This window comes from Penicillium mononematosum, assembly GCF_028829835.1.
Source record: "Penicillium mononematosum strain IBT 11891 chromosome Unknown utg000005l:1.0-9366267.0:1.0-9372171.0, whole genome shotgun sequence".
Lineage (NCBI taxonomy): Eukaryota > Fungi > Ascomycota > Eurotiomycetes > Eurotiales > Aspergillaceae > Penicillium > Penicillium mononematosum.
The window spans coordinates 4,315,869-4,331,317 of NW_026643275.1; the positions used below are offsets into that span (position 1 = coordinate 4,315,869).

General features: G+C 49.7%; 6 protein-coding genes across 6 annotated transcripts; 2 read left to right on the plus strand and 4 right to left on the minus strand.

Moving 5' to 3' along the window:
* Window positions 1–564: 564 nt before the first annotated feature.
* On the minus strand, window positions 565–1,773 carry N7519_009777 (uncharacterized protein; the record flags this gene model as incomplete). The annotated part of the gene is made up of 7 exons (XM_057296550.1): window positions 1,712–1,773; window positions 1,576–1,646; window positions 1,485–1,507; window positions 1,362–1,420; window positions 1,193–1,308; window positions 1,048–1,134; window positions 565–996 (listed from the first exon to the last, which is right to left on the minus strand). Exons 1-7 carry the CDS (start codon window positions 1,749–1,751, stop codon window positions 565–567), a joined length of 828 nt encoding a protein of 275 aa, XP_057144432.1. The 5' UTR covers window positions 1,752–1,773.
* Window positions 1,774–2,775: 1,002 nt separating this feature from the next.
* On the plus strand, window positions 2,776–3,832 carry N7519_009778 (UBA and UBX domain-containing protein; the record flags this gene model as incomplete). The annotated part of the gene is made up of 3 exons (XM_057296551.1): window positions 2,776–2,857; window positions 2,918–3,261; window positions 3,329–3,832. The coding sequence occupies 3 exons, from the start codon at window positions 2,776–2,778 to the stop codon at window positions 3,830–3,832; spliced, it is 930 nt and encodes a 309-aa protein (XP_057144433.1).
* A 350-nt stretch (window positions 3,833–4,182) lies between these two features.
* N7519_009779 (RAD52 DNA repair protein RADC) lies at window positions 4,183–6,193 on the plus strand (the record flags this gene model as incomplete). The annotated part of the gene is made up of 6 exons (XM_057296552.1): window positions 4,183–4,515; window positions 4,569–4,655; window positions 4,722–4,901; window positions 4,957–5,140; window positions 5,188–5,486; window positions 5,546–6,193. The coding sequence occupies 6 exons, from the start codon at window positions 4,183–4,185 to the stop codon at window positions 6,191–6,193; spliced, it is 1,731 nt and encodes a 576-aa protein (XP_057144434.1).
* A 3,113-nt stretch (window positions 6,194–9,306) lies between these two features.
* On the minus strand, window positions 9,307–11,666 carry N7519_009780 (uncharacterized protein; the record flags this gene model as incomplete). Its single annotated transcript, XM_057296553.1, has 3 exons — window positions 9,307–11,392; window positions 11,445–11,484; window positions 11,537–11,666. 3 exons carry the CDS (start codon window positions 11,664–11,666, stop codon window positions 9,307–9,309), a joined length of 2,256 nt encoding a protein of 751 aa, XP_057144435.1.
* A 145-nt stretch (window positions 11,667–11,811) lies between these two features.
* On the minus strand, window positions 11,812–12,350 carry N7519_009781 (uncharacterized protein; the record flags this gene model as incomplete). Its single annotated transcript, XM_057296554.1, has 3 exons — window positions 11,812–12,038; window positions 12,100–12,235; window positions 12,291–12,350. 3 exons carry the CDS (start codon window positions 12,348–12,350, stop codon window positions 11,812–11,814), a joined length of 423 nt encoding a protein of 140 aa, XP_057144436.1.
* Window positions 12,351–13,414: 1,064 nt separating this feature from the next.
* N7519_009782 (putative amino acid transporter) lies at window positions 13,415–15,408 on the minus strand (the record flags this gene model as incomplete). The annotated part of the gene is made up of 6 exons (XM_057296555.1): window positions 13,415–13,449; window positions 13,549–13,907; window positions 13,961–14,165; window positions 14,214–14,225; window positions 14,279–14,438; window positions 14,488–15,408. 6 exons carry the CDS (start codon window positions 15,406–15,408, stop codon window positions 13,415–13,417), a joined length of 1,692 nt encoding a protein of 563 aa, XP_057144437.1.
* Window positions 15,409–15,449: the final 41 nt, after the last annotated feature.

A 15,449-nucleotide genomic window follows, 5' to 3' on the forward strand; every position in this document is an offset into this window, starting at 1 on the left:
CGAAGTATTGATCTCGGTAGAGTCGCGCTCAATTAAAATGCTGTCCGGTCCCTGTGTCTGCGAGAGGATCGAATGTCTGCGACTAACCAATCACCGAAGGAGGGAGACGTAGTCCCCAACTATGTACGACATGGACTTGGCTCTAGTAGCAATCACATGAATTATCCCGAGCTCGAGAATAGGTTTATGAAACAAAGAGAAATGAATCGAGAGGGCCGGGTCCGTTCATCATAAAATGATATTAGACAAGACAGGAAGGGTAAAGAAACAAAGGAAATCAACAACAAAGAGGATGAGACAGACAGATGTCTGGCCTCAATGGAAGTTCGGACATCCGAGAGACAACATGAAAAGAGTATTGATACTGGGGCGAAAAATTCAAAGCAAACGCAGAAAAAAGGCTGATGCTAGAACAGATAGAAAACGGCATGCTCTTCAAGAGACAAAACTAGATGGGAAATTGGGAGAGGCGTCAGCGACGTTAGACCAGAGGCATTGAGCACACGTATAGTACGCGCAATGAAGCTAGATAGACCGTGAGAAAGCGACAAACAGAAGACCAGCTTAGAAGAAGAAGTACGCGATCAAGAAACTGAGCAGGCAGAGGCATGCTACACCCTGGATCGAAACTCCGCCGGCCGTTGGCGCATGTGACTGCTGCATAGTGGCAGGCACAGCCTTGCTGGTAGCCTCTCCGCCGGTCTTCCGCTGCCGCAGTCCCTGGTCTGCGAGTCGGTCCTTCAGGCGCTGGATCTGTGCGTTGGCTTCAGACAGCTGAGACTTGAGTTCGTCGGTTGAGGGAAGAGAATTGGCGACTGCGGACTTGGCATTTGAAATGGCAGATGCCGGTTCGCGCTGAGGAGACTGGGACTTTTTCTCAGAGAAATCGGGAGCAGGGATTGGGGACGGTTCATCGGAGTCGACTTTCTTGGGGGCCGGGGTCTGGAAGTTTGCGCCGCCAGGAGAAGTGTACGCTGGAGGTTCCTCATCATGCGCCTGGTGGAAGTTAGATGATGTGTATGGAGAAATGATTGCTGAGTAGCACACCGAGTCGTTGGCTGGAGCGGCATCACTTGCTAGGTAGACAACTCGGATCTTGCGCTCAACCACATCGGCCTTGGCGGTTTGGTCGAACTGAATATAGATATTAGTGATTGGTCTTGTTGTTCGCGATCCCGCAGTCTGGACATACGATCTGGCTAACGCTGGCATCCTCCAAGCCACGGGCGACCGGGACGGCCTGGACCAGGAACTTATCCTTGCACTTGGCATCCGGAGCAGGGTCCTCCTTCATAGCCTGAAGCAACACTATCGAGAAAATTAGCCCGCCGTAATTCAAGCGTACTCGCTTATAAACTAACCTTGGACTTCGACAGTCTTGCCTGGCTCGATGTGGCCGGAGTTAGGTCGCACACAGTAACTGGAATATGGTCAGATAACAAATCTCGAGTATAGGCATTGCGCATAGGATCGTCGGGGCATACTGCTTAGGAGCGGTGGTTTTGACCTAGCGCGCCGAGGACATATGTTAGTACTGCTTGTCCCGCGACAAAGACCGAGGGATGTCACACATACCTTGAAGACCACAGAGTCCTCATTCGGGTTGGTCAGGCGGAGAACCTGGCATACTTCATGATTGAAGGGACCTATCATTAAGAGATGAGCTGCTGATCTAGGCAGGTCTGAGACAGGTTCGGGATCTGGCACTCACGCTTGAAGCCCAACTCGGAGGGCTCGATTTGGATAGTCATGGTGCACGTGGTCAGAGTGAAAGAGGCGGGAGAAGGGAACAAAGATGACGAGAGCACAGATGACTGTACGCGATTAGGTTTCGATTGGGAAATAAAGGTGTGGGAGGGATATCAGGTCTAGGCCGATGCCTCAGGAGTTTGGTTATTGTCCACCTGGGCACTTTCGGGGAAATTGGATGAGTCAGCAAACAGTCAGGTGATGTCACTATTGACAAGCTATACATCGTAAACTGGAAGATTTGCCTTCTTCATTTTTGTTTATTCTATTGGGGACCTTGGCTATGGGACTGGATATCTTGGTTGCATGCCTCATTACTCTTCCCCGGCATTCGCATCCTCGGATAAACATCTTCCTCCACCTGCATGTGATCTCCGCGGTGGGGTCAATCATCCCACTTGGTTTAAATTGTATACAATATATGTATTGCATGTTATATCGTTGCTCGTACAGCGGTTTCTTGGCAATTTATGCTGAGAATAAGCCAGTATATGCTTCATTTCCACGGTGAATTGCATTTAGCTGTGGCATTGAGGTATGTGGCCATATCCCTCGGCCACATTCAAGTTATGCTGGTTTCAATGTTGAATGTAAATGGACGTCATCCAACTTGCTATCATATATAGTAGATTGAGGCTTAAATGTAGTAAAACTTGGGATACCTACAATGCAGGTACGTACCACATAGCACACGTGTTTAGCAGAGATGTCTTGTAGAGGACTATACAATTCTAGTCCTTCCGCAAATGCAACATAGAGATTTACAATTGACATTACCAGGCTTTTAATGGCCTTCAGATATTGAAATATCCCTCAGATGTGCCATCGAGAAGGACTTGATGCCATAGAAAGCCGGGGAAGGCTAAGTGGGCCTTTATCGCTCGCCGCCTTTCTGATACGTCACCCACTCTGCTCGCGAGCTAACTCACTTCTGAACCACCACCCATTTGATTCAATCTTGACAAATTACGCTAATTTTCTGAGTGTTTCCTACGCTTATATTTCTTTCACGTCCCAACAGTCATCATGGCATCGGACCTGGACCAGCTCATTGAAATGGGCTTTGACAAAGAGCGCGCCCAGCTCGCAGTGACGAAGACTGGTGGCTGTAAGTTCCTGCCCTTTCCTCTGATATACACTGTGAGCTATTCTCTGACTGGCTGGATAGTGCAAGGTGCACTGCAGTGGCTCGAGGACAACCAGGACAAGTCATTGGAGGACATAAAGGCACAAGCCCAAGAGGCACAAGGCGAAGAGGGCCCCGCACTCCAACCAGGCGAACAACCACGCAGCTTAGTATGCAACGAGTGTGGCAAGAAGTTCCGAGGCCAGTCGCAGGCCGAGTTCCATGCATCTAAGTCCGGACATGTTGATTTCGCTGAATCTACCGAGGAAATTGCTCCGTTGACCGAGGAGCAGAAAAAGCAGAGACTGGCGGAGCTGCGGGAGAAGCTTGCGGAGAAGCGTGCAGGGCTCTCAGAACAGGACAAGATTGACAAGAAGAGGAATGAGGTGTGTATCTCGGGCCTTGGCCCGGAGAATGACTGACTAGGGGTATTTTGCTGACTTTTATTATCAGGAAATCCGAAGGAAGAGCACTAAGGAAACCCAAGATGCCAAGGAGGAGCTCGAGCGGAAGCAACAGATGAAGGAGGCGGCCAAGAAGAAGAAGGAGAAGCAGGATGAAATCGAAGCCAAGAAGCGCATCAAGGCAAAGATCGAGGCCGACAAGGAGGAGCGTCGATTGAAGGCAGAGAAGCAGCGAGCCGAGCGTGCGGGTGTAGCTCCTCCCCAGCCCGCCGCCGTCCCGGCACCCACCTCCTCCGGCCCCTCTACATCTAAGCCTGCCTCCGCCTATACGGAAACTCGGTTGCGATTCCAGTCATCCAAGGGTAACATCATGAAGACACTGCCCGTTGACACCACGTTGTTTGAGGTTGCTGCCGCATTGAAGGAACAGGATGGGATCGAAGTCCAAAGCTTCGTGCAGAACTTCCCCAAGAAGGTGTTTGATCATGAGTTCTTCGGGGAGTCTTTGAAGGAACTAGGACTTGTGCCTAGTGCCAGTCTCCTTATCCAATGATTGATGCCATACCCTTCTTCGTCCCAAAGGATAGATAGCTTTTACAATGAATGAGAAATGAGACGACACTCCAAAAAATAGCTTCCATATATGAATCACATCCCTATCAATCTCCAACTATCCTTAAATAGTAATGTGTTTTGTTTACTTGAATTTGACTTAATCTATGAAGCCCTATCTTTATCTTATCGCGTTATCGTCATGTGATGTCGCGATGAGCCGCGTCTCGGTGCCTGAAGACAACGCGCCCGACACGCCGTCATTACATCTCTAATATTGAACTCGACACTCATTCACAACAGAACATGCCAGCGTGAGACCCAATACCCAGGACCTGGAAATTGCATCCCATGGAGCCGAGCACTGATAGTGATAATCCCAGCGTTGGTGACCAACATCGCGGTGGTGCGGGATCTATAAGGATGCCGAACGATACAGGAGCCGCCACGGCAAACCCATTCGAGGAACCCCAACGCCGCATCAGCGAATACACCGCACAGGAAATTGCAACACTACAAGCCCGTCTTGATAAGAAGTTGGGGCCCGAATACATTTCTGCGCGACCTGGTGCTGCGGGGCAGAAAGTGCACTATCTCTCCGCGGACAAATGCATCAATCTTGCGAATGAGGTGTTTGGATTCAATGGCTGGTCCAGTTCGATTCAGACGATTCAGATTGATTTTGTGCGTTAATATTACATCAACCGACTACGCCGGGGTTGGCTAACGCTTATCAGGTTGAGGAAAATCAAAACACGGGCAAGATCAGCCTGGGACTTTCAGTTATTATGAGAGTCACCCTGAGGGATGGAACCTTTCATGAGGTAAAGGGATATCTTCGATGTGTGGAATTTTGCTGGGTTGCTGTATTAACTCCAGCCCTCTTCTAGGATATTGGCTACGGGCATATCGAGAACTGCAAGGGCAAGGCCGCAGCATTTGAGAAGGCCAAGAAAGAAGGCACAACAGATGCTTTGAAACGCGCATTGAGGAACTTTGGCAACGTCCTAGGTAACTGTATCTATGACAAGGATTATGTGGCCAAGGTGACCAAAGTCAAAGCAGCGCCTGTAATGTCCCCGACGTCCTCCAATCTGCCACATGCCATACTGACTATTAGAATAGGGAAGATGGGACGTTGAAGATCTTCACCGTCACCCTGACTTCGCGCCCCCTCCTAAGAAACAGCCGCCTCCACCTAAGCGTGAACCGGAGGAGGATGATCTACCCCTTCCTCGTCCTGTACATCAAGCAAGAGGCAATAATCCTGGGAATAATGCTTCTTTCGAGGGTGACGGAGAGTTTGGCAGTATGTGTTAGAAAACACAACATTGAACGTTGGCTAATGGTCTCTAGGTGACCTCTTTGATGAGGCCGATTTTGCGGTAGCTGAGACCGATATAGGCAATCCTGATGAGATCGTAATAGACACAGAGATCCACCGAGAACAGCAGCGCCCTGCGCCAACAAACGGTCCAGCGCCTCAACGAGGACCGCCCGCTCGACCAGGATTTAACGCCGCTGTTGTAACACCATCAAAACCAGAGCGATGGAACGGCTCGGGCCAAGCGGGACGACCTAATCCCATAAATGCGCGACAGAACCCATCCGGTATCCCGTCCCCGCGTTACAAGGTCGACAAATGGCCGGCCAGGGTCCTGCGCAGAATCTTGCGAACCCCAGACCATCAGCAGCACAGCAAACAGTTGGTCAGAATGCTGCACAAAACAACATCGCCCAGGCTCCGGTCAAAAAGGAAACCGGCCCCGGGGGCTTTCAAGGGAACCAGGACATGAATCCACCGCAAGGCACACCGTCAACAGGCTTCTACTCCGCCAGAGCAGTGGACCTCCTTCGTGAAAATCCAAACTCCGTCCCTTCAGGCGCACCTCAATTCGATCCACACGCGGAGAGTCCCTCCATCCGCAAGACGGCTGGTGTAGATCATAGCAAAAGCATTCCTATTGCTAGGCCGATGCTGTCGAGCGCATCTCCGGCACCACCTAACAATAATACACGGGACTTTGTCAATCCTGCAACGGATATGCAGCGCAGAGTCGGTGCTCCTGGCGGTGGAATCAGCAGTCCGGTCAGCAGGGGCCCTTCTGTCTCATCATATCGACCATTGACCCGGCCCAATATTGACCAAAGGAACGTTTCCAACCCAGGCATGGCCAACCGAGGCGCTGTGCCGCCCCAGCAGAATCTCAACGGAAAGCGGCCTCCATTGCTGGACGTCACCAATGCTGATGCCACACCCGGCGCAGGGGCCCCGGCACCCGGTCCAAACGATCCAAAACGGCCCCGAGTCTCAGATGCAGACTCTGGACCTTCTTCTGGGCCTCGTCCACCAACCCAGTAATGAACATGACCTGATTTGTGTTTTGCGCCCTCGGGGAGGGTGCATTACCGCGCAATTTCCAACTACAAGTGTTCTTATCTCACCGAATTTTTTTATTTTTTATCTTCACCTCTTGCCCATGGCATCATGGTACGGTTATCACGGCAGGGAAGTATGGCAGGCGTCCCGGAGTCCTCAAAGCAAATGGATCAATAGGATACCAGCGGGGGAAACACATGATATTGGTACATTCTTTCACATTGGCATATTTTATTTTGTTTCCTAAAACGGAACCTGGAGCATGCTGGACTTCAGGAACACAATGGCAAGATTAGACCCCGGGCTTATGTTGCAGAAACATCAATCATATCAGAAATGAAGTATATGAATCACCCACCTAGCCCCCGGCAGCAAAAATTGATATCATGTTCGATACAAAAGTACGAACAAAAGTACGAGCAGAAGTATGAACACGGATTGGGATAGTCGATCCTCCCAGACCCGATGCCACGACACCGGTACAACAAAAGCAAGCACAACGTCTACCGGGACTTTCTGTCCACTCTGTCCCTTCGGCCCCTTCTTCCACCGTGCTCCCAGTGCTAGCGTGAAAGTCTAAGATGAACCCAGGACCAATCAAAAAATACAGCGAATATGCAGACCCAAGCATCAAAGTCACGAATCCACACAAAAACACCCGGGTGTTCCCCTATGCATGGCAATCCCACGGCACCGGGTAACAATCTCCACCGTCCGCGTTGTCGGTACACTGGAATTAACGGATTGGTGCATTAGCCCAAGGGAAAAAAAAGTTCTAAGCCTAGTGAATAGCCCTCAATTCACCTAGAATTGGTGAATTGGTGCCTAGTTCTGTGTCTGCAGGACGGTCAGAGAAAAAGAAAAGAGCACGGAATCCCGCGAAATCCCGCGGAATACATCAAGGATGCGACGCAATTTGGTGTTTTTGCTTTTTTTGCTTTTTAATTGTTCTTTTTAATATCGCTTTCTTCTCTCCTGGCTTGCATTATGCACCCTTGTCACCGAGTGCTGGTCAAGCCCAGAGGCCACGAGTTGACTGATCGGCGTCTATTCTCCGGTTTCCTGCTTTGCCAGTGCTTGAAGGATATTGTGGCTCTGCATTGTCCGACATGAGTAGTGGACAAGGGTCTTTGATGCTTGGGCGAAGGTGAATGCCACATATCATGTTATGAATTGGTCATATTTAAAGAAGAATGGATATCCCCGTTCATCGAGACATAAGATTGCTTTTCATTGCCAAATTTCACTGCCCATAGACTTTATTAGTGACAAAATGTCTTCGATTGGACTTTGCTTAAGCTGTACACCAGCAGCAAATACAGTTATTGTTGTCGGCCTTGGTCTCGTCCTCTTTGGTCCGGTCTTGGTTGTCCTATACTGGAGAGCCCGTCGGGGACGCAGGCATACAGTAGACTTGACGGTTCCACAAGTGAGGAGTTCCAGTATACTTTGGCGGTATTTTCTAACCTCTCTAGGGAAACATGGTCAACATCCCTACTTGGAAAAGATCCTATGGCCTGGATGTACCGCAGCCCTATAGGCGTCGACCGTATGGGTTCGAAGGTGAGTAAGCTTAATTCCAACCTATTGGGTCTATATCTGACCGAATTCAATTGGAATTAGATGTGTAGATGGAAAGGATTCAACGCAAGATACACAGACATGATCCAGGATAGTGGCATTGATGACATGTAAAACGAGGGGTGACAGCGTGACAGGGTATAACTAGGATTTTCATAGAAAACCATCTATATTCCATGCATGATTCATGACTTAAAGCAGCGTAGTCTAGTCAAAGTAACCAAAGTAACAACCCGGGAATCATGATATATCTCGTACTAGACCCCCTATCACAGTACAATTTCAACATATCACAAAGAGAAAAGGCCAGCAAAGTTCCTACTTCTGTAGCCACTGTGCACATCACACTCGTGAAGTGTATACATGTAATTGATATAGACCGCTACGTACTTTGGCCAGACCGTTCTGTACTTTCCACCGGATGTATCTTCATCATCCCCGGTCGAACTCCCGGGCTCCAACGTGCCGAAAACAGTTCCTGACCGCTGTAGCCGCAGCCGGGGGCAGTGATCCGGACAAGAAAATAACGCGAAGAAATGAAAGTACTATGACAGGTCTATTCGGGTGCGAAAGTCCCAGAACGGCCGGAACGGGGGTCATGTTCCCCGTCAAATCATGCAGGTTGGATATGCGATATTCTCGATTTCTTGAGAACTTCATGTGCATCATCCCGGAAGCAGGTTTTATTTGTTCCGAGTTGGGCTTGATTGTCTACTCCGTAGGCATATGCATAACCTGAAACATATTTGCTTTTTCTTATAGTTTGGTAGATTTGCGCTGTGCAGTGATTGGAGTGTGATAGATCATGTTTACATCCCTTTTAGTTGTTTTTTGCCATCCAAAAAAAAAGGAAAGGAACTTGTTTTTTCTATTCATTATTATCACAAAGAATAGGATCATATTCGTGACTAGATTGGGGATCAAGCCTTTTCCCCTGCATAGATCGCTTGAAAAGACCAATGCGCTTCTGCAACGTCTCCAGGCTACGTATGGCCTCTCAAAAGACGGCCGTGAGGATAATATCTATATCAAGGCAGTCTATAATGGCCCTTATTACTTATTCCCCTTTAGGTGGTATATAGCCTTCTTACAGAGTCTCAAGATTCTCGCTTCGTCCTCTTGTAAACTCCAACAAGTCCCATCTGCCCTCATGTCTGACTCCAGAGCATGTGTTTTCCTTTGCTCTGTGGAATGAATTGCCTACGTTTACATTGGAGTGAAAGGAAAAATATTAACATTTCGTTGATTAAAGGTTAAAGTATTGGGTATTAATCATAAGGGTATTAATCATAACAAAGCCCGCTAAACGATCATTGACCTTTCACTTTTGAACATTTCAACAACTGAAATAGGAACACCATTCAGCTAGGAAAAGCAAAGGATCTCAAAGCTCAATCAGGCCATAGAAGAGATGGAAATAACATCAAAGTAGAGACCATAGATGATAGAGCTGGCTGAGACCAGTAGAAGAAGTGATCCACTGAAACCCAGACTCTTGGATTTGGATGCGTTAACTAGCGACGAGATCGGTTGGGAGGGAAAGAGCTAGGACCCTTCGCTTTGGGGGGGATCGTCGCAGGGTCAGGCATGGAGAACACTGGATTCGGAGTTTGCTGAGAATCTGGGCCATATGATCCACCCATGGAACTCGGAACGCGGCTTGCAACGTTCAATGAGGGCCAATTCTCAGTATTGAAATGCTGGGCAGAAACGGTACGGACGTGGGCTGTTGACACATCGCGCAACGTGGTTGGCTCATAGGCAGAAGGCGCCGGACCAATAACGCGGGGTTTGTATGGCGCAGGGCCGATTGTACGAGCGCCGATTGATTGAACATCCTGTTGCTTGGGAATGTTCGAATGGCTTGCGCTCAGCCCCCGAGTCGTGGTCTGGGATCGCACCACATTAGGTTCGATAACGTTAGTATTGGAGGTGACAGGGCCTACAGGTCCTGCGAAAATCGAATCGTTGAGAGTCTGTGGCTTTTTCGTTGCCTCCTTTGCTCGAGCAGGCTGAATGGACGCATCAGATGTAGTGGCCCTCTTTGGGACATCAAGTAGACGAGGAACTGGAACTGGGGCTACGCGCTGTGGTTGAAGGGGTGCGGCTAGTTTGTCCGAAACCTGAAGAGTTTCGAACTGGGAGATTATGTCGGAACTCTCACTCTTGGTTGGCGAGAGCCCGGGCACACATACCTTGTGCGTACGTTTATCCGCAGATGGGGGTGAGTTGGAACTCGAGGACGGTGGAGGCGGCGATCGGTGCCCCTCAAAGGGGGTAAGGTCACGCCGGGCAGCCGAAGAAGCTTCAACAGCGTTAGTTCCTTGCTGAGATGTTGAAAGATATTCCACAAGTGCAACCAGATTACCCAATCGACTTTCTATCTCCGAGGATGCAGGTGCTGCAGACGCAGGTGGTGCATATGCTGCAGGGACCAACTGGAGCAATTTAGATTCCAGTATGCGTTCAATATCACGGGTAGTAGCCAAGTCTTGAGGTGTACGAATGTGTCTGCGGAGTTCGCGGAGTTCTTGAACAATCTGCGGACCATAGATACCGAAGCCGTCAAGTGCTTGACTCTGGTCATTGCGGCGAGACTGGGCTTCTGGGATCTTAGTGCTCGTTGTCTTGGGGGCAATAACTTCGTCAATACTCTTAACGGGCACCGACTCCCCGGGTCTCTCCGCAAACTTGAGACCTGCCAATTCTGCAGTACCTGGACTCTGGATGGCCACTGTCTTCAAATGGTGAGGGACTGTCGTTGGTGTATTAACCGGAGAGTCGTCCCCGCTGAGAAGATCTTGAGACTGAGCTTTCTGCTTGGTTTCCTCCTTCTGGGTACCAGGAGAAACATTCTGCTTGTTGTCTTTAGCTTGAGCGACCTTCGGGACTGTCGTCTTCTTAGCCTCGGGGAGTGGCAGGGGCTTTTCGGATGGAGCAGTGCCCTTCTTTCGTGGCTGTTCGCCTGCCGGAACCTTCCACTGAATTTCATCCGCAGCGATTGCGACAACTGCTGGATAAGAAGCCTGCAAACCAGCCGCCACGTCTTCCACCTTTTTGGACTTGGCGCTTTGTTGGACAGGAACAGAGCGAGACGGTGGTGGGCTGGGTGCTTCCACTGGAGTGGCTTTATCATGTGGCCGAGACACTTTGGGTGTACCAGGCTGGGCCTTGCGGCTTTTGGAAGATGCTGCTTTATCGAGGGGAACAACACGAGGTGACGGCGAGGGCGTTTCCACTAGGTATGGCCCAATATGTGGCTGAGAAACCTTGGCTGCAGTAGCCTGAGCTTTGGAGGAATGGAATGACGCAGTCTTCTCAATAGGAACAACACGAGATGGCGTCGTCGATGTTGCCACTGGCGAGGATGCAGGCTTCGAAGGTGGAGGAATGCCCGCCGTCTTCTTCTTGGGTGTACCCCCCAGAAGCGCCTTGGCCTTTTGCTCGTTAGGCGGAATGGCTTCCTGTGCAGACGCAGTCTTCTGCATTGGAGCAGAGGGGATTGTATCAACAGGGTTCTTGTACGTTTCGGTTGCTCGGCGAGACTGAAATGAGGACATGAAGTCCCCAGGCTCAGAGATTCTAGTGGCGAAGTTGATGCTTGTCAAGAAGTTAGCATAGAAATTTCATCAACAGAACTCTGATTACTTACGATGGCGGTGGGCGCTGGGGTCTGCTAGGGGCAGGCGGGACTAAGAACATTGTCAGCTGTATTCTTTTTCTGTGTCCGTCATCAAAACGTACTGCGAACATGCTCTTGGGCGCGACCCTTGCCCTTTCCTTTGCCTCGTCCACGTCCCCTTCCTCGATCACGAGCATCGCTGTCATCGTTGTTGCAGTTTAGCGCAGGGTCCAAATGAATACTGGCCGACATTGTAGTCGAGCGAGCGCGCGGTCCTGGGCGTCCTGAGCGAGTAAAGTTTGCATGAAGGGAGCCTCTGTGATTTCTCTTCCGTTAATTGGCATGTCTTAAATGTCGGAGCAAATCAAATTATTACCTTGTAGGAGCAGGAGGAAGATTAGCAGGTCCACTGGGAGGAGGGGAACAAAACCACCCCGTCCTCTCTTCCCATGACACCACCACCGCGACCTGTAGATGGAGCTGGGTAAGGGTGATTGGCGTAGGCTCGCGGCTGACTTCCATTGGGGTGCAACATGGCGTGCAAATTAGCTCGGTGGGACTGGCCGGAATTTATGTCATCGAGTTCTTCCATTCCATGAGTATCTCCAATTTTAGCATGCAAATCTGAGACGGAGATTAGCACAAAGTCAGAGGGGCCCAGGAGCGTTTATCCTTTAGTACTTACTTGCCCATTCACTCAATTGAGCTTTATCTCTCTGATCGACAAGCCGCTTGGATTCGATGTCGGCAAGATGCGCGCGAGCCTGAGTAGTGGAATCGGCGGTGGAAATCTTTTCACGCCGAGCGGTTCCTAGGTCCGCCTGTTGGTGCCGTTGGTTAGAAAGGTCAGAAGAGAAGTGAGAGACTAGATATTACCAGTTGAAGGATTTGCATCCTGCGGAGCTTCTCCGCTGACAGCTCCGATGATTCACTCATCTTGCTGGTACCAATAACGGTAAGCAGAGGGTATTAGACGCTGTTACGTGACACGTCGTTGTCGATGTGCCCACCGGGTGTGACTGTGCTTTGGTTGGTCCAAGCACAAAGAGTGAGCGATGAGTGAATTGTAATGGAGATTAGAGCGTGGGAGATGGTGTCTCCCAAAAGAGTGAGGGCCGCTTGACCCCTTGAAGGAAGGATAAAGACGAAACGAGGCTTAGAAAAGCCCAAGCAGGGTCCCTAAGTGACAGACGACAAGTAGGTGTACTCTGAGGGCTTGACTGTAAAGCGAAAAGAGACGGACAACAAGCAGAGTTGTGCGAAGCACCCGAAACAAGAATTGTGAGAACCGCTGATGGGTTCCAAACGAGAGGATAAGAAGCGAACAAAACAGGGAAAAGAGTGGTTGTAGAAGGAAGAAAAGTGAGAAGATGGGAAGAGGGTAAATAAAGGAACAATCAGCTGGGACCAAAGACGCGACGTGTTTGTGAATGTGCAAACAATGGGTACCTCTGCTTTGGGTAGGAGACTCCCATAGTTTCCAAGGCGACTTGTCCGTCGCACCTTCCGTCGAGGAGTTTTGCCCTTGGGGACTGGCATGTCCACGTGGTAATAAAGCCCTATAGATATACGTTGGAGAGCCATTGTTAATAATCTTGGAGTTTTGGGATGTAGAAAGTGAGCGGAGTTATAGAAGATGAGAAACGAGGCCGACGGGTTGCGATGCCGGAATCGCAAAGCGCACGTGCCCACATGCAGTCGCTGTCCGAGGAGGATGTATTTCACCGTACTCGGTCTAACTTCAGAGTATATCTATATATACATGCATAGGCACACGGTATCTACCAAAGTACCTGATACCTAGCTTGGGACAGTGCAATCCACCCCTATATGAACAACGGCATATAGCGATTTTTGAATGAGAATGCTGTAGCATATGACACATAACAGCTATATGTTCAAAGTGAATACATATGTACACGGCACATGGCACCAATAGACTTCTCGGGCACACTGAGAGTTACTCATAAACCACCGCTATATTGCTTGAAAAGTCCCTCTTAAGGTGCACTGCAACTATGAGCCTCGCCATCATCTGTAAAGGCAAAATTCAACGTTAGTATCCGTGATGAGTGCAGGGTCAAATGGCCATTCAATTTGGTCCAATTGCAACCGTTTCGAGGGACAGACTTACTTCGAATGATCTTGATGACCGCCTGCACTACGCTGACACCCATGACAAGCACCCCAAAGCAAATGCACAGATACGCCGGGATCTTCTCTCGCCGCGTAGCACTGCTTAGTTTGATGTAACAGAGAGGAGGGAATATATAGGCTAGAGCAGCAGCACTGGTCGCGCCAATGAGCTCAAACACACTTCCCAGATCACAGGTTATCAAGGACAACACCATTGAAGTCACCACCAGCGCCGTTGTGAAGATAACATGCCGAACAGTGTTGTGCGGTTCGTCGGGGAAGTAGTAGGTTGTCATGACGGAACGGCAGACGAACGCCTCAAGCGGCAGTGTGGTCAGCATGTTCAGGCCGAAGCAACTAGTCAAAGTCAGTCAAGAAACTCTATATCAAGGTCAATGGGGATATTGTACAATCGTGCGATGTTGACGACGATATTGTCTGATGGAAAGTTGTTTAAAACGTTGCCCTGGGTTTTAGAACCAAATGATAGAAACCCTGCGATGCCCATTGCTAGGCACATCACCAGAGAGATTCCTGTCGAGTAATGTGTGACCCGGGTGAAGCGGTCGAGTGTCGGCTTTTTCAATGAGCCGTAGATCAGAAGACTGTTGTGGTCTGTGGAAATTAGCGATTGTGATATCAGTAGGATTTAAAGGAACATACGACAAACAAAAGCTGGAAATCATTAGCGGGTTTTCTAATTATTGCCAGGGACAGCTAAAACTTACCAAAAGAAATGACCCCGACAGCCTGGAAAAAGCCAGCATTGAATATAAGGTGGCTTTTGATCTCTCCACGCGATTCAGGTGGGACCCGAAATCCCTGGGTGATGACCGTGACAACAATGACTATCATGCTGACCAATGCCAAGGCGGATGCTTTCGCCAGCTACCTGACTGTTAGCCCCTGATAAGTAGTAAGGAAAGAAAGAGCTGACCTTAGCGATGTCTCTATACAAAGACAATGGGTATGAAACAACTAAAACAAAGATAACGATAACGGCCCGGCGGTCTGTGAGGAGCCACAGAAAGGACATATCCCTAAGAGACGGAAACAAAGCGCCTAGAACGTGTGGGATGCTATCGCCAACAATAATACAGAATGCGACCATGCCTCCGAATGCAAATGCCCACTGGGCAACTGAGATCGCAATGAGACCACTTTTCCCGAAGCAATGCTGCATTGTCGCCTGGAACGAATCCGCCCCACTCAATTTGGAGTTGATCACAATCAATCGAATGGTCCAATCCACGGTGACGGTCAAGGCAGTCAACAGCAGAATTCCAGTTGCCATGCCTGCCTGACGAAGCGCGTAAGGTTGCCCAATGATCCCAGCCCCGATAATACTGTTGGCCATGTTCATGAACGCCATTTTCATCCCACTCCGCGGCCGCGCATCCTCGAGATGCTCTTCGGGGAAGAAATCGTCCGATGTTGCGAGTGTCACACTAGGCGCTTCGATGTTTGTAAGAAGAGGAATTGATTGTCCACTGTGGTGCGTTCTTGGGCCCTGGTTTCCATGTTCATAGTCCTCATCCTCCAGCCATAGTGTGTCGTCTGGGCTGAGAGCACGCTCAATGGAATTGCGATTGGGGCTTTCCGGCTCTTCCTCCAGGTCAAATCGAACTCGGTTCATGGTACGGGGTGTACGGCGCTTTCCATCGGCCGCAGGCTGAGAGATTGAGGAGTGGCGTTCGCCATTTGTCGCGTTACGTGAGGGGATCGGCGACGGAAGACGTTCCGGGTGGAAAGCTAAATCATGCTCCTCACTTGAAGCAGGCAGAAGTGATTGAGCTTCATGTTCATCCTGGCCATTCTGGGCATACAGGTGATCCTCTGACAACTCATCCCCTGGCATCGCTGACCGTGAATAGTTGGAAGTGTAACGGTTACTTTCAG